This window comes from Lutra lutra, chromosome 4 (genome assembly GCF_902655055.1).
Source record: "Lutra lutra chromosome 4, mLutLut1.2, whole genome shotgun sequence".
Lineage (NCBI taxonomy): Eukaryota > Metazoa > Chordata > Mammalia > Carnivora > Mustelidae > Lutra > Lutra lutra.
This window is the reverse complement of record NC_062281.1, coordinates 119,666,401-119,691,654: the sequence shown is the minus strand read 5'-3', so window position 1 is coordinate 119,691,654 and position 25,254 is coordinate 119,666,401. Positions and strand designations below refer to the sequence as shown.

At 35.1% G+C, this 25,254-nt stretch overlaps 1 protein-coding gene across 10 annotated transcripts in view; it reads right to left on the bottom strand.

Annotated features, from left to right (window-relative positions):
- HFM1 (helicase for meiosis 1) overlaps positions 1-25,254 on the bottom strand; it is a 117,149-nt gene that overhangs the window by 30,722 nt on the left and 61,173 nt on the right. For 9 of the 10 annotated variants that reach the window (XR_007126832.1, XM_047727317.1, XM_047727319.1 and 6 more), the window contains 7 exons: positions 15,319-15,416; positions 15,105-15,236; positions 12,419-12,504; positions 12,107-12,190; positions 11,825-11,982; positions 10,261-10,364; positions 9,514-9,660 (listed from right to left, as the gene is read on the bottom strand). Coding sequence is in view for 9 of the 10 variants with exons in the window: in XM_047727317.1 (XP_047583273.1) it covers positions 9,514-9,660; positions 10,261-10,364; positions 11,825-11,982; positions 12,107-12,190; positions 12,419-12,504; positions 15,105-15,236; positions 15,319-15,416 (809 nt within the window). In the remaining variant the exon portion in view is untranslated. The remainder of the gene's footprint in view (positions 1-9,513; positions 9,661-10,260; positions 10,365-11,824; positions 11,983-12,106; positions 12,191-12,418; positions 12,505-15,104; positions 15,237-15,318; positions 15,417-25,254) is intronic. The other variant, XM_047727316.1, reaches the window with a different exon arrangement.

Below are 25,254 nucleotides of genomic sequence, written 5' to 3'. Positions count from 1 at the left end.
TTTATATAACTGGCTGCTCCCAACTTAGGACCATAACTGTTTATAATTATTAGATCTTTTTTTTTTTTTTTTTTGGATGGACCCTTTGAGTATGATATAATGTTTCTCTTCATCCCTTACTACAGTTTTTGGTTTAATATCTAATTTGTCTAATATGAAGACTGCTACCCCAGCTTTCTTTTGATGTCTATTAGCATGATAAATATTTCTCCACTCCCTTACTTCCAGTCTGGAGGTGTCTTTAGGTCTAAAATGAGTCTCTTGGCACATACCTCAATATTATCAAAGCCATCTATGAAAAACCCACTGCAAATATTCTCAATGGAGAAAAACTGAAAGCTTTTCCGCTAAGGTCAGGAACATGGCAGGGATGTCCATTATCACCACTGCTATTCAATATAGTACTAGAAGTCCTAGCCTCAGCAATCAGACAACAAAAGGAAATTAAAACATCCAAATCAGCAAAGAAAGAAGTCAAACTATCACTCTTCGCAGATGATATGATACTATATGTGGAAAACCCAAAAGACTTCACTCCAAAACTGCTAGAACTTGTACAGGAATTCAGTAAAGTGTCAGGATATAAAATCAATGCACAGAAATCAGTTGCATTTCTATACACCAACAACAAGACAGAAGAAAGAGAAATTAAGGAGTCGATCCCATTTACAACTGCACCCAAAACTTTATATACCTAGGAATAAACCTAACCAAAGAGGCTAAGAATCTATACTCAGAATACTATAAAGTACTCATGGAAGAAACTGAGGAAGACACAAAGAAATGGAAAAATATTCCATGCTCCTGGATTGGAAGAATAAGCATTGTGAAAATGTCTATGCTACCTAAAGCAATTTACACATTTAATGCAATTCCTATCAAAATACCATCCATTTTTTTTCAAAGAAATGGAACAAATAATCCTAAAATGTATATGGAACCAGAAAAGACCTCGAATAGCCAAAGGAATATTGAAAAAGAAAGCCAAAGTTGGTGGCATCACAATTCCGGACTTCAAGCTCTATTACAAAGCTGTCACCATCAAGACAGCATGGTACTGACACAAAAACAGACACATAGGTCAATGGAACAGAACAGAGAGCCCAGAAATAGACCCTCAACTTCATGGTCAACTAATCTTTGACAAAGCAGGAAAGAATGTCCAATGGAAAAAAGACAGCCTCTTCAACAAATGGTGTTGGGAAAATTGGACAGCCACATGCAGAAAAATGAAATTGGACCTTTTCCTTAGACCACACACTAAAATAGACTCAAAATGGATGAAAGACCTCAATGTGAGAAAGGAATCCAATCAAAATCCTTGAGGAGAACACAGGCAGCAACCTCTTTGACCTCAGCCGCAGCAACGTCTTCCTAGGAACATCGCCAAAGGCAAGGGAAGCAAGGGCAAAAATGAACTATTGGGATTTCATCAAGATCAAAAGCTTTTACACAGCAAAGGAAACAGTTAACAAAACCAAAAGACAACTGACAGAATGGGAGAAGATATTTGCAAACGAGATATCAGATAAAGGGCTAGTGTCCAAAATCTATAAAGAACTTAGCAAACTCAACACCCAGAAAACAAATAATCCAATCAAGAAATGGGCAGAAGACATGAACAGACATTTCTGCAAAGAAGACATCCAGATGGCCAACAGACACATGAAAAAGTGCTCCATATCACTCGGCATCAGGGAAATACAAATCAAAACCACAATGAGATATCACCTCACACCAGTCAGAATGGCTAAAATTAACAATTCAGGAAATGACAGATACTGGTAAGGGTGCGGAGAAAGGGGAACCCTACACTGTTGGTGGGAATGCAAGCTGGTAAAACCACTCTAGAAAACAGGATGGAGGTTCCACAAAATGTTGAAAATAGAACTACCCTATGACCCAGCAATTGCACTACTGGGTATTTACCCTAAAGATAAAAACGTAGTGATCCGAAGGGGCATGTGCACCCGAATGTTTATAGCAGCAATGTCTACAATAGTCAAACTATGGAAAGAACCTAGATGTCCATCAACAGATGAATGGATAAAGATGTGGTATATATACACAATGAAATACTATGCAGCCATCAAAAGAAATGAAATCTTGCCATTTGTGACGAAGTGGATGGAACTAGAGGGTATCATGCTTAGCGAAATAAGTCAATCGGAGAAAGACAACTATCATATGATCTCCCTGATATGAGGAAGTGGAGATGCAACATGGGGGGTTAAGGGGGTAGGAGAAGAATAAATGAAACAAGATGGGATTGGGAGGGAGACAAACCATAAGTGACTCTTGATCTCACAAAACAAACTGAGGGTTGCTGGGGGGAGGGGGGCTGGGGGGGTGGAGTTATGGACATTGGGGAGGGTATGTGCTAAGGTGAGTGCTGTGAAGTGTGTAAACCTGGCGATTCACAGACCTATACCCCTGGGGATAAAATATATGTTTATAAAAAATAAAAAATTTAAAAAAAAAATAAGTCTCTTGTAGATAGCATATGGAAGGGTCTTGCTTTTTTATCCAATCTGATACCCTGTGTCTTTTGATTAGAGCATTTAGCCCATTTACATTCAAAGTAACTACTGAAAATTTTTAATTTAGTGCCATTGCATTACCTGTAAAGTCCCTATTTCTGTAGATTGTCTCTGCTTCTTTCTGGTCAATGTCACTTTGGGGCTCTCTCTTCACTTCAAGGATCCCCTTTAATATTTTTTGCAGGACTGGTTTAGTGATCACAAATTCTTTTAGTTTCTGTTTGTCCTGGAAGTTCTTTATCTCTCCTTCCATTCTAAATTACACCCTTGTTGGATAAAGTATTCTTAGCTGCATGTTTTTCTCATTTAGTACGCTGAATACATCAGCCAACACTTTCTGGCCTGCCAGCCTAATGTTCCTATCCCTGTAAGTTAAGAACCTCTTGTCTTGAGCTGCTTTCAGGACTTTATCTCTGGAATTTGCAAGCTTCACTATTATATGTGTCAGGGTGTTCATCTGTTTTTAATGATTTTGAGGGGAGTACTCTCTACTTCATGGACTTGAATGCCTGTTTCCTTCCCCAGCTTAGAGACATTCTCATCTATGATTATCTCAAATATACCTTCTGTCCCTCTCTCACTCATTCTTCTTCCTCTGGGACCCCAATAATCCTAACGTCTTGCTTTATGATTTCACAAAGACTCCCCCTCACAGTCCATTAGTTGTTTTCCTCTGTTTTCTTCAGCTTCTTTCCCTTCCATCAACTTGTCTTCTATGTCACTCTTTCTTCTGCTTCATTGACCCTAGTTGTTAGAGCATCCAATTTAGCCTGCATGTCAGTTAAAGCATTTTTAATTTTGGCCTGATTAGATTTTATATCTGCACTAAGAGATTCTCTAATGTCTCTTCTACTTTTTTCAAGCCCAACTAGTAAGTTTATAATTTTTATCCTGAATTCCAGCTCTGATATTTTACTTATATCCATATTGATTAGATCTGTGGCAGAGAGTATTACCACTGATTCTTTCTTTGGCTGTGAATTCCTCCTCCTAGTCATTTGCCCAGAGGAGAACGGATGAATGAGAAAACAAAATTAAAAATATCAACCACGACCCAAGCAAAATATATACTAGGCAAATCCAAAGAGGTCAGAAACCAAAAAAGAAAAGGAAAAAAAAATAAATAAGGGGGGGCGGATATAATCTCCCAGGTGGACAAACAGAGTGATCCACTTGGTCCTGGGAGTAAGTATTTTGGTCTGTTTGTTAGAAGACACTAAATCCCAAAATTGTAAAGAAAGCAAAACATATATATATATATATATATATATATATATATATATATATATATATTTGAATACAGTGAAAGGAAGCCAAAAGTGAAGACTACACCTATAATATGTAAATGTAAAAAAGAAAGTTAAAAAAGACTTAAAAACAAAGAGTTGATAAAATAAGAAACTAGTTGAAAAAGAAAATTATAAACTGAAAGATAAATGAACCATGAGAAAAAGACCTCAAATTCTATATACTAATTTCCCCTATCACTGGACTTTTGCAGTCCTGTGTGCTCTGTAAACTTGGTGTTGGCCTGATGTTCCAGCTGGTCTTCTGGAGGAAGGGCCTGCTGCACTAATTCTTAGGTATCTTTGAATGGGTGGAGTTGCACCGCCCTTGCCAGGGGTCCAGGCTCAGTAAAAGCTGCTTCTGGTTGATCTATGTAACTTTGTTTCCTGAAGGCTTTCTACACCTCTTTAGAAGATGAAAATAAACGTGGCTGGGCCCTGATCTCCAGCTCTGGAGCTGAAAGATCACAGCTCCCTCTCTTCAGTAAACCCTCAGGGATAAGCAGTCTTCACTTTTGTGTGTGCCAAATTCTAGACTCCTGCAGCCTGCACCTGTACTGATCCTCCCAGGGAAGGCAGAGGGTCACGACATTTCTGCCCTTTTGTGCTGTGGTTCATGGTTTATGACAAAAAGAACTGAGAGCCCCCTCCTGGTCTCACTGGCTGTAATCAATTTCCCCACTCCAGTGCTTGGGAACTCTGCTGGCTCAGGCACCCCCATTTTTTCTGTGAACCAGGGAATCCTGAGACGACACTGTCCCACCTAGAATTCTGCCCCACTTTGCCACCTGAGCACCTATCAGGCAAGGACGTCTCTTACTAGAGCAGAATTCTAGATTCTGATTTTGTGCTCTGGGGCTATATCACTTTCCAGAAGCTGGCATATGGAGGCTCCCTCCCACTCCCATTTATCTCCTGATACATCCCCTCGGATTCACTTCTCAGCCTACCTTGCAAAAAGGTAGTTTTTTTTGGTTGCTTTTCTATTTGTAGAATTCCAGCGATTCTTTTCTTACATCTAAGGTTGAATTCACAGGTGTTCAGAATGGTATGATAGTTATCTAGCTAAATTCAAGGGACCAGGTGAAACAAGGTTCCCTAATCTTCCACCACCTGTCTCCCTCTTCCCATATGAATTTTAAAATCAGTTTGTGAATTTCTGCCAAAGCAGAGTTAGGATTTTGCTAGCTTTGGATTGATGTGGAATTTTGCCACCTTAACAATATGAAGACTTCCAATCCGTGGACATAGGATATCTTTCCATTTATTTAGGTCTTCTTTAACTTCTCTCAGTGATGTTTTGTAATTTCCTGTGTTCACACCTTGCACTAATTTTAGTAAATGTATTCTTAGATACTCTATTCTTTTTAGTGCTATTGTAGTTTTTTTATATTGACTCTGTATCCAGTGATATTTCCAATTTTATATATTAATTCTAACAGTGTGTCTACAGTCTTTTGGATTTTCTAGGTATATAATCATCTTTCTTTTTTTTCGACTTTTACTTATTTATTTAACACACACACACACAGAGAGAGAGAGAGAGAGAGAACGAGCATAAGCAGGGGGAAAAGTAGGCAGATGGAGAGGGAGAAGCAGGCTCCCCACTGATTAAGGAGCCTGATATGGACTTGATCCCAGGACCGGGATTATGACCTGAGCAGAAGGCAGATACTTACCTGACTGAGCCACTCAGGTGTCCCTATAATCATGTTGCTTTCAAGTAACAACAGCTTATTTCTTTCTTCCCACTCCTTATCACTTTTCTTTTTATTATATAACTGTACTGACTAGGACTTCTAGCATAATGTTAAATAGATATAGTAATAGAGAACATTCTTGTGTCATTCTCCATCTAAATAGGAAAGTTTTTAAACTATTTCACTACTGTCCACATTTGTTATATATATATATTTTTTTAATAAAAAGTGAGCATTGAATTTTTGTCAAATTTCTTTGACCTCTATCAAGAGGATCACATGGGTGGTTTTTTTTTCTGTTAATGTAGTGAAATACACTGATCCATCCTTGAATGCTAAGGCACTCTTACATACATGGAATAAGCCATACTTAATTGTACTGTAGTATGTAGTATGTAGTATGTATGTATGTAGTAGTATGTAGTAATGTAGTATGTAGTATGCCACTGGATTCTACTTGCTAATATTTTGTTATGAACTTCTGGATCTATTTCCATGACATACACTGGTGAATAATTTCCCTTTCTATTAATGTCCTTGTCAGGTCTTGAAATCAAGATCCCTGTGTTGGCTCTGTTCAAAAAAATTACAGCATTAGAAACTATTTTTTCTTTTTCTATTCTCCGAAAAAGTTGGGTAAGTTTGATACTATTTTTTCCTAAATGTTTGGGGAAATTCACCAGTGAAATCACCTGATGCTCTGGATTTCTTTGTGGAAAGATTTTTAATTGCTTCAATTTCATTACTAGTATCAGACCACTAAAATTTTCTATTTTTTCTGTCAGTAAGTTTTGCTTCTCGAGGGTTTGTTCATTTTTACCCAAATTATGTCAAATTTATTGATATAAAATAATTCACAATAGCCTTCTCTTTTTGATGTCTGTAGTGGCATCCCCTTTTTCATTCCTAATATTGTTAATTCGTATTTATCTCTTTATCAGTCTTGATAAGGGCTTCTTAAATTTATTAATCATTTCAAAGAACCAAATCTTAGCTTTGTTGATTTTTCTGTTGTACATTACATTCTATATTTCATTCACTTCTGCTTTTCTCTTTATTATTTCTGTCTTTCTATATTCCTTATATTTGATGTGTTATAGTCCTGAGGTAAGAGCATTTCTGATTTTAATTCTACATATATTTGAAACTCTACAAGTCATTTCAATTACTGCTGTACAATAGCCAATTGAGTTTAATTTATAATAGTAAATTTAGCCATTTATTTGCCCTTTCTACTGTTTTTCATTCCCTCCAGCATTTCTGCACCTTCATCTGTGGTCATTTTCCTTTAAGGAACTCCCTTTAGTATCTCTTTTACTGCAGGCCAATAAATTTAGTGATTGTGCTGGAGTGCTTCAGTTTTGTTTTGCTTTTCCTCAAAATATCTCTATTTCACTTTTATTTTTAAAGATTCTTTCACTGGGCACAGAAATCCAGGTTACCATCATTTTAATACATTTTGAAGCTGTTGATCCATTATCTTCTGTTTCTATCATCACAGTTGATAAACCAGCTGTCAGTTTCACTGTTCCTCCTTTGAAGGTAATATTTCATTTTTCCATGTCTGCTTTTAAGATTTTCAGCAGTTTTGCTACAATGTGCCCAGTTGTGGTTTTCTGTGCATTTACCTCCTAGGGTTTGCTAAAATTCTGAATCTATGAGTTGATGTCTTTCATTATTTTGGAATGTTCTCAGCCACTGTCTCTGAATATTACATTTGCCCCATTCTTTTCCTTCTCTACTTCAGAGATTTTAATTATGCATATTTTAGAACTTTTTGAGTATTATGCTTTTTTGTGTTCTTTCCATTCTCTTATCTCTGGGATTTAATTTGAATATTTTTTCTTGTTATGTCTAACAGTTCACAGATCCTGAGTTTGGCTATAGCCAATCCATAATTTTTTTTAAAGATTTTATTTACTTATTCGACAGACAGAGATCACAAGTAGGCAGAGAGGCAGGCAGAAAGAGAGAGAAGGGGAAGCAGGCTCCCTGCCAAGCAGAGAGACCGATGTGGGGCTCAATCCCAAGACCCTGAGATCATGACCTGAGCCAAAGGCAGACGCTTACTTAACCCACTGAGCCACCCAGGCGCCCCTCCAATCCATTATTAAACCTACCAATAAGTTTTTCACTTCAGATAATGTATTTTTCAATTCAGGAAAGTCCATTTAAATCTCTGTGTGGATTATAATTTTCTGGTGAAACTTCTCAGCCTTTCATACATTTTTTTTTCCTTTATTTTTTGAAAATACTAATCATAGTTATTTTAGAATCTTTAAATGCTAGCTCTCTTATTTGAATCATCTACAGAGTGCTTTACTTACTTTATACTGTTAATTATAAGTCATATGGTCTTGCCTCTGTGAATGTGTTGTCGGTTTTTATTATACAGCAAACATTGTATCTGTAAATTCCAAATTATATTATATTACACCAAAGAAGGTTTCTTTTTTCCTGTGTTAGGCAAACATGGTGAGTGGCTGATCACATAAATCCCTTTTGAGAGCATAGCATACTTAGGCTTTTAATTAAGAGCCTACAGGTCCTTGACTCCTCAGCCCTGAAATGGTTCTCCCTCTGGAATTTTAGTTCCTTTAGTCTGCTTTCACTGATGTCCTAAAAATTGTAATATTTATAACTTAGGTAGGCTTTATAGTTGTTACTGTTGGTACACTGGCCTGCCACAAACTACTGCATCCTACCCAGAAATGGGAGCTCTTCTGTGTTTTTTTTTAATTAATTTTATTTTTTATTTTTTATTTTTTTAAAGATTTATTTATTTATTTATTTGACAGAGAGAGAGAGAGAGAGAGATCACAAGTAGGCAGAGAGGCAGACAGAGAGAGAGGGGGAAGCAGGCTTCCCACTGAGAGGAGAGCCGATGCGGGGCTTGATCCCAGGACCCTGAGATTATGACCTGAGTCGAAGGCAGAGGCTTAACCTACTGAGCCACCCAGGTGCCCCCCCCACTTTTCTAAAGACCTTAGTTATTTGAGAGAAAGAGCACATGAGAGATATGAGCAGGCAGATGGGCAGAGGGAGAGGGAAAAGACTCCTTGTTGAGCAGGGAGCCCTGATGTGGGCTCATATGTGAGACCATAACCTGAGCCAAAGACAGATGCTTAATCAACTGAGCCACTCAGGCACCCTACTCTGTGTTCTTTAAAGAGGTGGAGATGCGTGTTCATGGGTTCACAGAATAATTCTCTATGTGCTCTTCCTGCCTTCTTTCACTGAAGTTACTATTTATTTTAACTACCAATTGAGAAAGCACAACTGTCTAGGTTACTTTGATAGGAGCTACTGCTTTCACATTCCTCAGTACCTCTTAGTTACTCCCCTTACATATAAGGTAATTAGCAAGCTGAATATTAACTCAGTATTGGATGATATTAGTTACTATTAGCTTTTTATATGTAAGAGTAGTATATTTATGTTTTTTCTTAAATCCTCACCATATACAAATATACACTGAAACACTTACAGAGGATATAACATGATTTTCTTTAAAATATAGAAGGGGAAAACTGAAGAGAGGTACAGATGAAACAATATAAGGCATGAGTTGAACACTGTTTAAGGTAGGTAATGAGTACATAAGGGTTCATTATACAGATCTGTCCAGTTTTGTGTATCTTTGAAATATTCTGTAACAAAAAATTCTTAGGTTCACTGTCACCTGATTTGCCTCATCAAATCTATAAAGTCTTATATCATTTGCTCTTCTCCAACAATGGCTTTTAGAAAAAAAGGGGCACTGTATATCAAAAACTAGTCAAATAAACTGTGCTCCAAATATCAAACCAATTTGACAAATATTATTTATAAGAAATCCTACTATATATTATTAATGTAATTATTATGAAGCTTAAACATCTAATCCCAAGTATCTACATCTTGAATGAAGCAGTACTATAACACTGATATTCCTCCCTAGCTATAACTTTGCTTTAATGCAATACAGTAATAAATATAGCTATTTACCTTTATTGGGTCCTGCTATCGTAGATCTATTTGAATGTTTAGAATGGGAAATCTCTGTTTCTGATTTTTTTCGCATTACTATTTGATTTTCAAGCCTCTTCGGTCCTAAGTAAAAGACTGTAAATTTCTGCTGAATATCGAGTCCAACTAGAAAAATGAAGAGTATACAAGTACTTAAGTCCTATAAATCTAACCAGGAGATCATTTATTTGTTTTTATATCTTTCACATTTCTATACCTTTTGAAATAAAAGAGCTAACAAGTCCAGGAAATAAAAATATATATAAAAAAACAAGAGTTAAAAAAATATAACAAGTTAAGGGGGGTGGTGGGTTAGGTGAGCCTGGTGGTGGGTATTAAGGAGGGCATGTATTACATGGAGCACTGGGTATGGTGCATAAACAATGAATCGTGGAACACTGAAACAATTAAATAAAAAAAATAAGTTAAAATTTATACATTTATCATCATAAAAATAAAAATCAATGTTCCTATAACAATTGAAATTTTATTATCTTGGAAAATAAAATGCTTATAAATGAACAGATATAATTTTAATTTTGTTATCTTAGTCCATGCTTTCACTTATCTGAATATATGAAACTTCCTTTAAAATTACTCATATTATTTAAATAGATTATTTTTACACAGTATCATTTAAACTGCTTTTCTGTTTCAGCATGAAGGAAATTTTTAAATGCTATCATATTCTTTACATTTATGTGTTCATTACTTCGATGAACTTACCATATTCAGAACTAATTAGATTTATGCTGAGATCTTCAGAATTAAAAGCTCTCTTCACATCAATCTTTTTAGTCCAATTTCCAGCTTTTAGCAAAACAGAATCCCTGAAAAAGAATTAACATCATTTAAATTGTTAAATTGTAATTGGAATACTTAATGAAATAATATATTAATCATCAAGGGCAGACTGACCCTTACATAGGTCCTATCTGGTAGTAAACTAAAGTCAGTACTGAAAATTACTTGCTGCAAATTCTAAGGAGGAAGAAATGGAGTGTCAATGGGGCTACCACAACCATAATTTTCTAACTACACATTGGCCAAACAGCTGACTCCAAGTTAAATTGCTTCATTTCAGGTCCACCTGAATACATAGTTGATATCAACAACCCATGAGCTTGCCCCTACATCACTACCACTTTCAAATGGCTATATATAAGTTATACGAATTTGTGAGAACTTGAATAGTATGTTTAAAATTCATATAAAATAGTCTGCGTCCAATAACATCACAAACCAGCAACCAATTTTGTGATTGAATTTATTTTAGCTTTATATATACAAAACTGTCTTCAGACTTATCACGGAAAACAAAGATTTGTACCATGACATATTCTCTATAAATGTGTCATAGCTGCTGCAGTAAAGCAGTTAACAGTGAAAGGGATGTTCTATTAGACACTGTAGTCCCTCTAGGAACCTTGCATAGATGATTTTGGGAAGGTATCTTCCAGTGCTCTGGCAACAATGAGGAGAATCCCATTTCTGAGTCACTGCTAAATCTGAACTTACAAGTAAAGTAATACAATAGGCTCTGGAGTAAGACTGCTTGGGTTTAAACCCAGACTTTGCTATAAACTACCTATAAGACCTTAGACAAATTGATTAAACTCTCTGTCTCAATTTCTTCCTCTATTAAGACAATGATAGCACCTGTCTATACAAAGATTAAATAATTCATTACCTGGAACCTATGAAGAGCTCAAAAAATATTAGTTATACCTATAACTGCTAACCTTATAGAGTTTGCCTAGGGCATCTGGGAGAAATAACACTATCAGAAAAAAGACTAATGTAAAAATAATAGAATGGCATGCTAGAGAACCAGGTGTAAGGGAAGGTACCTTCTTTATATATTTGATCTGGTTGCCTGATCCTACAATGGAGCTATAGTAGTTTGCTGGATTTTATTTTGGAAATATTAGATAAATCTTGAAGGAGCAGGAGGAAGATAATAAAAGGGTAGTAAGGTTGTGAATGACTGGAGAAAAGCAAAAAATAAGAAACTTCAACAACAGTGGGCTATAGCTACTCCTAAAGGTCATTTATTCACTTGTTAACAAACAAAACAAAACAAACCATGGTGACAGATTTCACACTATTCATTTGGGTACTGACAAACCCAATATTAATACTTTCTTTAACAGACAAGAAACTACCCCATTACAGCATAAGGAAAATGTAATTTAATTAATCCCACAGTGATTTTGCTACTCTTTCTCAGCTACTTTTTCTTTTATAGTATATGCTTAGAAATAGAATCAAGTGGAAATCATATACTTACATAATTCTGTGCTTAAAAACCAGCTGATTATCTGCATCACCTATGATTAAGGTAACATAGTGAGAATCTGGTGCTGTTCTTTTAGTTTGTAGCTGTTCAAAATTTCTTAATGTAATGGTCACTAATATTTCTGCCATGGTGTCACTATATCTTGCAATCTTTAAAAAAAGAATAGGCATAAAAAGTGTTACAAATAACCTTACTACTCTTATCAGCTCCAAGTCAGCTATGGGTAGCTTTATTCCTGAAAAGACAATGAAAATACCTTTAAAAAAAATTTACCTGTTCCACTTCAAGTTCATATTTTGGCAGATACATCACTGTTTCTTTTATTTGCGTTCCAAAAGGGGGGTGTCTATTTAAAATCTAAAAACATTTATAACATTATATTCTTACCACAAGGCTAGAAGTTCTTTTAGTAAATACTTTTCAGTATCAATAGTTTTAATAATGCTTATTCTCAAAACTTTAAGTTAAAATACTTATGACTATGAGAAGGAAAAAAAATTTTTAGAAGAAAAAAAGATACAAAAGGTAGGCTTTAAAATTTAGATAAAATTCAGGTAACATTAGATATAAGTGAATATTAAATACCAGTTCAAGTTCCCTTGCATCTGTTTCTTCTATTTTTTTAAAGGAGGTCAAACCTGCATTTACCATTGCATTTGACAATGTTATACCTGTGGAAAATTAATCAAATAGCAGTTTTTAAACAATCCATTTTACACTAAATCTATACTTAACTTTTCAACAACATTAGTAAAAAATCTGTTTTAAAGTTCCAGATTAACAACTAATTTTTGAAGTTTTTTAAAAAAGTTTTTCAGTTGGATTATTTGGGCTGTGAAATTTATTCAATTGTTATATTTATTTTTTCAAAATGAAATAAAACATGTATTTGCTTTATAGAAGAGAGAGAAACTCTTTGGTTCACAAGATGATTCAACACTTATTTTTATCATATGCCATCCATAAAGTACCAAGTGATTCCTACTGTTACATGTAACAGTAGGAATCACTTGGTACTTTATGATATGATATGATATATATCATATGATATGATCACTTGGTACTTTATGATAAGATAAACATGTAACATGTTTGAAGAGAAGACAACATGACTTATGGATGGGAATATTGCTTCATAAAGCTACAGCTCTCTGAGCATTTCCACCTTAGAAAGAGAGTTCTATGTTTCTGTACTGAAACCAGATAATTTTACTCTTCTAAAATTTCCAATTCCTTTCCATTGCATTCTGTATAAAGTGAAAATTTCCTACCATGACCAAACTCCCTTACCTGACTTGACCACAGTCTACCTGTCCCATTTAATTTCCTACCATTCTCCTCTTGCTGACAACTCTCTAGCCACATTTACTTTAATTTTGTTCTTCAAGTTCACTTCTATTTTTGCACCTTCTCTGTTTCTTTATGCTTCAGGAAACTGGAATTTAAAATTCTTACACTCACAAATGAATTTAACCAAACCCCGAAATAGGAGATACTATCAGAAGTATAAAATTCCAAAATATTACCGTCTTGCCTAGGGCACATATATTACTGGTGGGGATATTACACTATTTCTTTTTCCATACCTTTAACTATCCTTGAAAATATCTTTTATTCATTCTTAAGATATAATTCCTAGTATTAATAATTCCTTCATGTTCATTTTCCCTCGAAACTTTTCCTGAATTTTAATTTTTTATAAATGTTGTTGAAAAATCAATTTGTATTCATCATTCTTTTCCTGGTGCTCAGGAAGAATGTAGATTTTCTTTTTCATTTAGATTCTCCCATTTTCTAGTGTATGAATTTTGCTGGGCAATTTTTGCTTCCTTCTCTTCAGCCATACTGAGTTAGTATAAAAAACACATTAGTGTTCAACAACTTGGAAAAGATAGAAGCAAATGATGCCTGATTGACAATATTCTAGAAAGTCAGAAAGACTTTTTCAAATATAATGAAAATTTTCTTAATCGTTTAATCTAACTTCAAAATTTCTCTAAGTTGTTATTTCCCAAATGTTACATGGAACCTCCTTTCTACTTTAGAACTCATCTTTTTGAGAAGGGTACAGCATCTGGTTTGCTAGGACTTCAGTAGAAAAGTGAGCCTTAATGTCAAGAACCCCTCCTCTAATTTGACCTTACTTTCTTCCACCAGCTAATCCCCATCTTCACCACAGTTCCCAGGACTGGTCAGTCCTCTGCTATCCCACTGATTTCAAACTTCAAGGAAATAATAAAGCACTTTCTCACAAAATAGTTGGAGATCTTTGTTCTAAGGAATAATGAGACAACCCCTAATAACCTGTTACGTATTTTTTTTTACCTGTTACATATTTTTTAATGTCCCCAAAATGCATATAAAATTATAAAGCTAACAAAGCTGTTAGTCATGGAGTAACAATTCTCTTCTTAGAGAGGAGGAGGAGTAGGATCACAAAATCAAAGGCACCAAATTGGAAAACTCTAGAGTATACCTAGTTATACCCCAGTCTTTGTAACTGGTACCCTCTAGAGTTCTTCAATACATAACTTGAGCTACATCTGAATAGATAAGAAGTGATTATGCAGAATCTTTTGTCTACAGAATCTCTATGAAGATGAGTGTGAATATTGTCCTGTTACTGAAAAAAAAAAAAAAAGAGAAAAAGTTAAGATATAAATAAGTGATATAATTCTCTGTAATGAATTAGGAATGGCCAGGATTGCTAGCTCTGTAACTTGTCATTGACAACAAAACAAAATAATCATAAAAGTGGAATAGAGAACAACACATAGTTACCTAATACTAAAATGAAATTTCACTCTTGGTTTGAGAACTAATTTAAAAATAAAAGTATTCATTTTTAGTAGGGGGTACCTGAGTGGCTCAGTTGGTTAAGTATCTGCCTTTGGCTCAGATTATGGTCTCAAGGTCCTGGGATGGAGACCCACATCAGGGTTCCTTGCTCAGTGGGGAGTCTGCTTCTCCCTCTGCTCCTCCTCCCTGCTCATGCTCTCTCCCTCTCTTTCCTCTGTCTCCCACTTCCCTCAAAATATTTTTTTAAAAAAGAGCATTCATTTTTATTAGATTTCCCAATTGATTTCAAATAGAATCCTTCAATCAGGAGAAAATGAAAATCCGATTTTCAAGAGAAGTTCAGTACCTTATTTAGGCCTACAAACACATTTTTTCTTAAAGTCTATAAATACCATAGAATAATTTTCCCAACAATGAAAAACAAAATAAACTGCAGACATTGACAAATTGTCTGCCTGTATTCAGTACCTACCAATTTTTTCCAGCTGTTTGGATACATGTAGAGAGTTTTCCCAAAGTCTGCATCTAAAACATTTAGCTAAAATCAAACTGTTCAATAGTACAGCAAACTTCTTTTCTTGAACAGACACAAAATCTGATAACCCTAAAAAGAAGTTTCCAAAGTTAAATCTAGTATAATAGTTTACTGGGAAAAATACTGAAAATCCATTAATCCTATAACATACATCTTGTAATTCGTGAGCCATTTCTGAAAATCTTTGAGGTATCTTGTGTCAAAGCAAAGTCTTGTATTGGAATGCATCCTAGCTGAGCCTGAATAAGACTGAAGGAAAGAAGAAATTTCATCATTTCCTTGTAAAAACTATTATCTCATAATATTTGATATCACTGATTGAAGTATCTCTTCTTAAAATTCCTTTCTACATTGATCTCTGTGACATTAGATGATTCTATATCTTGCACCATTGTTGTTACAAGTCATTGTTAATTTCTTTCCAACCTCTGAAAGTTTTCTTACTTCTCTACTCTTCTTCATTCCCTTCACACTCTCTTCTTCTCAAAAATCTCATTTCTTCTCAGGACTTTTATTTTAATTTCTAGATTGTTAAATTTCAAATGCTTACAGGACACTCTCTTTAACCTCAACACATTTAAAATTGTTGTCTTATTCTCCTCTAATAGAGTACTTTTAGCTCTACATAAATAAGTTATTATAGAAAAGCAAGGCACTTTATGTAATAAACAAATATTTATTAAATGCCTATGAGTGGCAAGCAAAGTGTTAGCTCTTAAGATTCTGTTCAACATATGAAGGTCAGTAACATATTAGTTGATTATTAGAAACCAGCAGTTGCCTAGCTACAAAATTTGAGGAATGGGTGGTAAAAAGGGAGAAAAGGAACTAATATACATTGCACCTACTATATCCCATTTTGTCTGCGCTTTCCTAACCAGACGAAGATGTGTAACTCATCACCTTATGGATCTAACTAAAATTATCAGACTTATATTAATTTCTTAATAAGTCAGGTATACAAAGAAAGTAGAATAATAGTTATATTTCATGGTTTAGTTTTAGTAAACAACATGTGAAAATAGAAGGTAGTAACCAACTCACTTCTCAAAATGGGTGCATATATCTGAAACTAGAAACTATTTAATTCTTTTGGCTATCGAATTATATAATTCTATATAATTCTGTTGGCTATCTTTGGAAAGTTATATTATCTATTAAGAAACAGTTGTAAGAATAATCTAAAATTTGTATTGAACCACAAAAGACCCCGAATAGCCAAAGCAATCTTAAAAAAGAAGAACAAAACTGAAGGTATCACCATCCCAGATTTCAAGATATACTACAAAGCTATAGTAATCAAAATAGTATGGTACTGGTACAAAAACAGGCATATAGATCAATGGAAGAGAAGAGAGCCAGAAATAAACCCATCATTATATGGTCAATTCATCTTTGACAAAGGAGGCAAGAATATGCAATGAGAAAAGGACAGTTTCTTCAACAAATGTTATTGGAGAAACTGGACAGACACATGCAAAAGAATAAAACTGGAACATTTTCTTACACCATATACAAACATAAACTCAAAATGGATTAATTTTTAATTTTTATTAATTAATTAATTAATTAATTAATGACCAGAGCCAAAGGCAGAGGCTTTAACCCACTAGGCCACCCAGGTGCCCCAGTAATAACCATTTCTTGAATACTTACTATATTCCAGGCACTACATAAGATGCTTTGCATAACTATGAGAGAAATTGCTAGCTGACTGTCATATTATCTCTTCTGACCTATACACAAAGATTCTATTTCTCACTCAACTTTGTAGCTAGATGTGGCCCTGTTATTAAGATAAGTTAGTAAACTAATAAAAATGATATAAGAACTTTCCAAAAGACTTCTGTATCCTGGCCAACTTCATAAAGGAAGGATTTTTCAGACAAGATCTGTGTATAAAGAATAGAAATCCCTCAAATGAATCCCAACTCAGGTACCACATCTTAATCTAGACCAAAGTAGCTACTTAGTTTTGTTTTTATGTTTTAAAAAGATAGATTTCCTTTTTTTCATTTCAATTAAAGACTATAAACAAGAACAATAATAACAAAAGAAATCTCCTAATGAAGGAAAGTTAAAGGTGTATTATGAAGCTGCACAACTCTTTTGAGAGGAGAAGAGTTATTCTGCAGCCATTTTTTTCTGCCTAAACATCCAATAAGAATGCCCAAAGAAACATCTGAGACAAAAAATCAAGTTAGCACATGGAGCTTTCTATGTACTTACTCTTCCTCAAATTACATGAAAGGATGAACATATGTATATGTGTGTTTATATGTTTATGTCTCTATCCATGAAACTACAGGAGAGCAAAAAAGCATGTCACTGGTAGACAAGAAAGTTTAATGTTAGAAATAAAATCTATGGGGGCGCCTGGGTGCCTCAGTGGGTTAAGCCTCTGCCTTCAGCTCAGGTCATGATCTCAGGGTCCTGGGATTGAGCCCCGCGTCAGGCTCTCCGCTCAGTGGGGAGCCTGCTTCCCACTCTCTCTCTCTGCCTGCCTCTCTGCCTACTTGTGATCTATCTCTCTGTCAAATAAGTAAATAAAATCTTTAAAAAAAAAGAAAAAAATAAAATCTATGAAGATCAAATCTGTGAGAAAAAAGCCGAAGGAAATTATCCATAACATATGCATAAGAGTCAACAGACATAATATTGTAATAACTGGCAACAGAGGGTAACTACATTTATCATGGTGAGCATCATGTAATGCATAGAATTGTTGAAATCACTATGTTGTACACCCAAAACTAATGTTAACATTGTTATGTCAACTACAATTTTTTAAAAAACTCTTTCCTTAAATAAAAAAGTCAACAGATTAAGAAAGACAGTCCTGAGATATTTCTCTGAGCAATTTATTGAAATGCTGTATTCTGAGCAGGTAAGTTAGTCTGCCGCTGCCACTCTCTCATTAGTGGAAAATATTAGGCAGTTTTGGTATGTATTAAGGGCTAACACAGGAGTACAGACATTAAGGTCAGAGAGGCAGGTCAGCAGTAATAACAAGCACCCAGGAGAGGTAAGGAGCCTTTATTCTTTTTTTTTTTAAGATTTTATTTTTTTATTTACTTATTGGAGAGAGAGAGAAAGGGAGATTGGGGTGGGGGGTGAGGAGCAGATGGAGAGGGACAAGCAAGACTCTGCACTGGGAAAGAAGGTGTAAAAAATGTCAGCAGAGAGTCAGAAGTTTGAACATTCACCTAGTAGGAGTTCCAGAAGGAGGGAACAGAGAGAATAAAGGAGAAATAATTAACTTACAGAAGAAAACTTCCCAGAACTGAAGAAAGACACGAGTCTACATATTAAGAGAGTCCCTAGAGAAAAACTGAGAGCTTTTCCCCTAAGGTCAGGAACATGGCAGGGCTGTCCACTATCACCACTGCTATTTAACATAGTACTAGAAGTCCTAGCCTCAACAATCAGACAACAAAAAGAAATTAAAGGCATCCGAATTAGCAAAGAAGAAGCCAAACTCTCATTCTTTGCACGTGATATGATACTCTATGTGGGAAACCCAAAAGACTCCACTCCAAAACTGCTAGAACTCATACAGGAGTTCAGTAAAGTGTCAGGATATAAAATCAATGCACAGAAATCAGCTGCATTTCTATACACCAACAGCAAGACAGAAGAAAGAGAAATTAAGGAGTCAATCCCATTTACAACTGCCCCCAAAACCTTTACATACCTAGGAATAAACCTAACCAAAGAGGCAAAGAATCTGTACTCAGAAAACTGTAAAGTACTCATGAAAGAAACCAAGGAAGACACAAAGAAATGGAAAAATGTTCCATGCTCATGGACTGGAAGAACAAATATTGTGAAAATGTCTATGCTACCTAAAGCAATCTACACATTTAATGCAATCCCTATCAAAATACCATCAATTTTTTTTCAAAGAAATGGAACAAATAATCCTAAAATTTATATGGAACCAGAAAAGACCCCAAATAGCCAGAGGAATGTTGAAACAGAGAGCCAAAGTTGGTGGCATCACAATTCCAGACTTCAAGCTCTATTACAAAGCTGTAATCATCAAGACAGTGTGGTACTGGCAGAAAAACAGACTCATAGATCAATGGAACAGAACAGAGAGCCCAGAAATAGACCCTCAACTCTATGGTCAACTAATCTTCGACAAAGCAGGAAAGAATGTCCAATGGAAAAAAGACCGTCTCTTCAACAAATGGTGTTGGGAAAACTGGGACAGCCACATGAAGAAGAATGAAAGTGGACCATTTCCTTACACCACACACAAAAACAGACTCAAAATGGATGAAAGACCTCAATGTGAAACAGGAATCCATCAAAATTCCTGAGGAGAACACAGGCAGCAACCTCTTCAACCTCAGCCACGACAACTTCTTCCTAAAAACATCACCAAAGGCAAGGGAAGCAAGGGCAAAAATGAACTACTAGGACTTCATCAAGATAAAAAGCTTTTTTTTTTTTAATTTTATTTTTTTATAAACATATATTTTTATCCCCAGGGGTACAGGTCTGTGAATCGCCCGGTTTACACACTTCATAGCACTCACTATAGCACATACCCTCCCCAATGTCCATAACTCCACCCCCCCCCTCCCAACTGCCCCCCCCATCAACCCTCAGTTTGTTTTGTGAGATTAAGAGTCACTTATGGTTTGTCTCCCTCCCAATCCCATCTTGTTTCATTTATTCTTCTCCTACCCCCTTAACCCCCCATGTTGCATCTCCACTTCCTCATATCAGGGAGATCATATGATAGTTGTCTTTCTCCGATTGACTTACTTCGCTAAGCATGATACCCTCTAGTTCCATCCACGTTGTCGCAAATGGCAAGATTTCATTTCTTTTGATGGCTGCATAGTATTCCATTGTGTATATATACCACATCTTCTTTATCCATTTGTCTGTTGATGGACATCTAGGTTCTTTCCATAGTTTGGCTATTGTAGACATTGCTGCTATAAACATTCGGGTGCATGTGCCCCTTCGGATCACTACGTTCGTATCTTTAGGGTAAATACCTAGCAGTGCAATTGCTGGGTCATAGGGTAGTTCTATTTTCAACATTTTGAGGAACCTCCATGCTGTTTTCCAGAGTGGTTGCACCAGCTTGCATTCCCACCAACAGTGTAGGAGGGTTCCCCTTTCTCCGCATCCTTGCTAGCATCTGTCATTTCCTGACTTGTTAATTTTAGCCATTCTGACTGGTGTGAGGTGATATCTCATTGTGGTTTTGATTTGTATTTCCCTGATGCCGAGTGATATGGAGCACTTTTTCATGTGTCTGTTGGCCATCTGGATATCTTCTTTGCAGAAATGTCTGTTCATGTCTTCTGCCCATTTCTTGATTGGATTATTTGTTTTCTGGGTGTTGAGTTTGCTAAGTTCTTTATAGATTTTGGACACTAGCCCTTTATCTGATATGTCATTTGCAAATATCTTCTCCCATTCTGTCAATTGTCTTTTGGTTTTGTTAACTGTTTCCTTTGCTGTGCAAAAGCTTTTGATCTTGATAAAATCCCAATAGTTCATTTTTGCCCTTGCTTCCCTTGCCTTTGGCGATGTTCCTAGGAAGATGTTGTTGTGGCTGAGGTCGAAGAGGTTGCTGCCTGTGTTCTCCTCTAGGATTTTGATGGATTCCTTTCTCACATTGAGGTCCTTCATCCATTTTGAGTCTATTTTCGTGTGTGGTATAAGGAAATGATCCAATTTCATTTTTCTGCATGTGGCTGTCCAATTTTCCCAACACCATTTATTGAAGAGGCTGTCTTTTTTCCATTGGACAGTCTTTCCTGCTTTGTCGAAGATTAGTTGACCATAGAGTTGAGGGTCTATTTCTGGGCTCTCTGTTCTGTTCCATTGATCTATGTGTCTGTTTTTGTGCCAGTACCATGCTGTCTTGATGATGACAGCTAAGATAAAAAGCTTTTCTGCACATCAAGGGAATGAGTCAACAAAACCAAAAGACAACTGACAGAATGGGAGAAGATATTTGCAAATGACATATCAGATAAAGGGCTAGTATCCAAAATCTGTAAAGAACTTCTCAAACTCAACACCCAAAGAACAAATAATCTAAACAAGAAATGGGCAGAGGACATGAACAGACATTTCTGCAAAGAAGACATCCAGATGGCCAACAGACACATGAAAAAGTGCTCCACATCACTCAGCATCAGTGAAATACAAATCAAAACCACAGTGAGATACCACCTCACACCAGTCAGAATGGCTAAAATTAACAAGTAAGGAAATGACAGGTGTTGGCGAGGATGTGGAGAAAGGGGAACCCTCCTACACTGTTGGTGGGAGTGCAAGCTGGCACAGCCACTGTGGAAAACAGTATGGAGGTTCCTCAAAAAGTTGAAAATAGAGCTACCTATGACCCAGCAATCGCACTACTGGGTATTTACCCTAAAGATACAAATGTAGTGATCTGAAGGGGCAAATACACCCTAATGTTATAGCAGCAATGTTCATAATATCCAAACTTTGGAAAGAGTTTGAATGAATGAATAAAGAAGATGTGGTATGTATGTATGTGTGTGTGTGTATGAATATTATGCAACCATTAAAAAAAACCCTGAAATCTTGCCATTTGCAATGACGTGGATGGAACTAGAGGGTATTATGCTAAGCTAAATAAATCAATCAGAGAAAGACAATTATCATATGATCTCACTGATATAAGGAATTTGAGAAACAAGACAGAGGATCATGTGGGAAGGGAGGGAAAAATGAAACAATACAAAACCAGACAGAGAGACAAAACATAAGAGATTCTTAATCTCAGAAAACAAACTAAGGGTTTCTCAAGGGGAGGGGAGTGGGAGGGATAGGGTGGCTAGGTGATGGACACTGGTGAGTGCTGTGAGTTGTGTAAGACTGATGATTCACATATCTATACCTCTGAAACAAATAATACATATGTTAATAAAAATAATAAAAAATAAAATAAAAAAATAAAATTTAAAAATAAATAAAAAGTAAATAAAAATTTTTAAAAATTAACCATATATTAATCCAAAAGTAAAATCACAATATATATCATAAAGCAGAACACTGATAGGCCACATTTTCCAACTACAACCCAATAAAAGTAGAAACTAACAATAAAATACTGACTTTGCTAAGAATTTTAAAAAACAATTTTAAATAATTATTTAAAAGGAAATTAAAATTACCTTTAAAAAGAATAGAAATAGATTTAGAAAACCTATAGAACAATGTCAAAGTGGTACTTACAAGAAAATCTGTAGTCTTAAATATTTTATGGAAAACAAGAAAAACAAAATAAATGGAGCAAACAAATAGTTTTTTTAAAACTACAAAAAGAGAAAGTAGAAGTAAGAAAATAAAGATAAAATCAGAAATTAATGAAATAAAAAAATAAATGGCTTGCAAAGATCAAAATATAGAAACTTCTGGAAAATCCAATTAAGAAAAAGAAGAGATGACACAAATATATTAGAAATTAGAAAGCTGACATTACATTTTCAGAGGAAACTTTTAATTTATTAGAGAACAAAACACATCATAAAACAATCTGGATGAAAGTAATGCTATCTCCAGAACATATAAATTAGCAAAAATGTACTCAAGAAAAGTTAGAAACCCTGCAAAAAACAAAAAACATAAAAGACACTTTCAGATTCATTATAATGACAACCCAAAATAGGTTGCTCTCTACCATGAACTCAAACCTGTTTTTACGTGTAAGTGAGGAGGAATATGCATCCCAGAACCTAATCCCAAAGGTGTAAGGAATTCCTTGGTGGTGTGACACTGGATGCTTGACAACTAAAAACAGTAATGGGACAAGAATGTTTGCTCTGAAACTAAAGACAGTATATTAGAAGTTTCGCCTACAACAAGTTAAGAAAAAAAAAAGAGTTTTAACTATTAGAAATCAATAGATAAAACTATTCCTCTTTATAGATATGATTGTCTATCTAGCAAATCCCTGCAAATCAAATGAAGGGCTTCCAGTACTCTTAAGAGAGTTTAGTAAGATAGATAAAACAATCAAAATTCAAAAACCAGTAGCCTTAAAACAAAAGCCAAAACCCAGTAGCCTTCTTATATACCATCCATACCTGATTACAAAATACAACGTTACACAGTTTTTAAAAGGACTCTTTTTGCAATATCATACTCCATAAAATACCAAGAAGTAAACCTACCAAGAAATATAAACCTAAATGGTAAATTACAAAATGTCACAGAAAGACATACAGACCTGAATAGATGGAGAAAGATACCATATTCCTAGACAGAAAGATTCAGAACTGTAAAAACAAGAATCTTCCCCAAACTAATCTATAAAATCAATTTCAACAGGACTTTTTACAGATCTTGATGAACTGATTCTAAAATTCATAGAGAGTAAAAATGTAAGAATATCCAAAAATATTTTTAGAAGAAAAGGAGGAATCTGTCTTACCATATCACAAAACTTCCAATAAATGAAAAGCAAATAAAACAATATCATACCATCACAGCAACAAAATAGACTAGACTAATAGTTAAGTGTCCAGAAACAGATCATTAGGAATTAACTTTATGAGAAGACAGCATTTCAAATCAGTAGGCAAAGAGAAAACAACAACATATTTATCAAATATATCTGACTACCTTTTGGGGACTAATATAAAATCCTAACTTTCACCATATAAAAAATTAACTCCAGATGCCTTATAAGAAGCCTAAGGGTAAAAATAAAATGGTTTGCAAGTATTAGAAGAAATAATAGAAGTCCTATAATCTTAGGACATGTGGCAGAGGCTGCTTTGCCTACCCAACACTCATGTTCTTTCCTTCTTAATAGCAGAACTCCAATTTTAACCTAGGCACACTATCAACAAGATATTTCCCAGTGTTCTTTGCACTTAGGGGTAGTCATATAACTAGGTGCAAACTGTTATCAGGACTTCCAAGAAGTCTACTAAACGAGGGAAGATACTCGAATGTAATGGCTGAAGTCCCTGCAGTCATTTCGGACAAAAGGTGATCTTGAAATAGAAGTTATGTGGGATGACAAAACTGAAAGATAGAAACCCACATACTGATGATACCATGAAGCCACCATATCTACCTTAGAGTATCCACTTCGAGCTATCTCTTTGGTAAAAGAATAGTAGCCTGTCTTCCTTAAGCTATTGTTAATTCACTTTATTATATAGTTTTCTAATCCTAAGAAATACAGGATGGGAAAAAAACTTCCTAAAAGACACAAAATCTAGAACTCACAAGGAAAAGATAAGTATGCATGATTTTATAACAATTTAAAACTTCTGCGTAAAACCAGATAATACACATATTTCCTCCAAATAATCAGGGACATACAAATTTTTAAATATAATTTTCATCCATTAGATCGACAAAAGTTTATTATTTTTTTAAGATTTTATTTATTTATTTGAAAGAGAGAGATCACAAGTAGGCAGAGAGGCAGACAGAGAGAGGGGGAAGCAGGCTCCCTGCTGAGCTGGGCTCTATCCCAGGACCCTGAGCCGAAGGCAGAGGCTTAACCCACTGAGCCACCCAGGCACCCCAAATCGACAAAAGTTTAAAGATACAAAACAAGTATTAGGATGTGTGGAAACAGTCACTCTTTTTACACTGTGAGTGGGAACTGTAAATCAGAGAAGCCTTTTCAAAGGCAATTTGGCATTATATATTAAATTTTCTCATGTATATATACTTTCACCCAGAAATCATTGAAAAATATGATATAAACACCAAAAAGCTCATTTCAGCATTATTTGTAATAGTAAAAATTTGTAAGCCATCTAATTCTTCATCAACAAAGGGGTGGTTAAAAATTATATTTATAATATTGTATTTTATAATATATTTATAGAATACATTATTAAAGTATACATTGCTGTTAAAATAAGGTTAATGTGTATATGTACAGATATAGAATTTTTTAATTTTATTTTATTTTTTTATTATTATGTTCAATTAGCCAACTTCTAGTATATCACTAGTTTTTTTTTTTTAAGATTTTATTTATATATTTGACAGAGAGAGAGAGAGAGAGCACGCGCATGAGCACCTGCACAAAGGTAAGGGGAGGGACAGAGGCAGA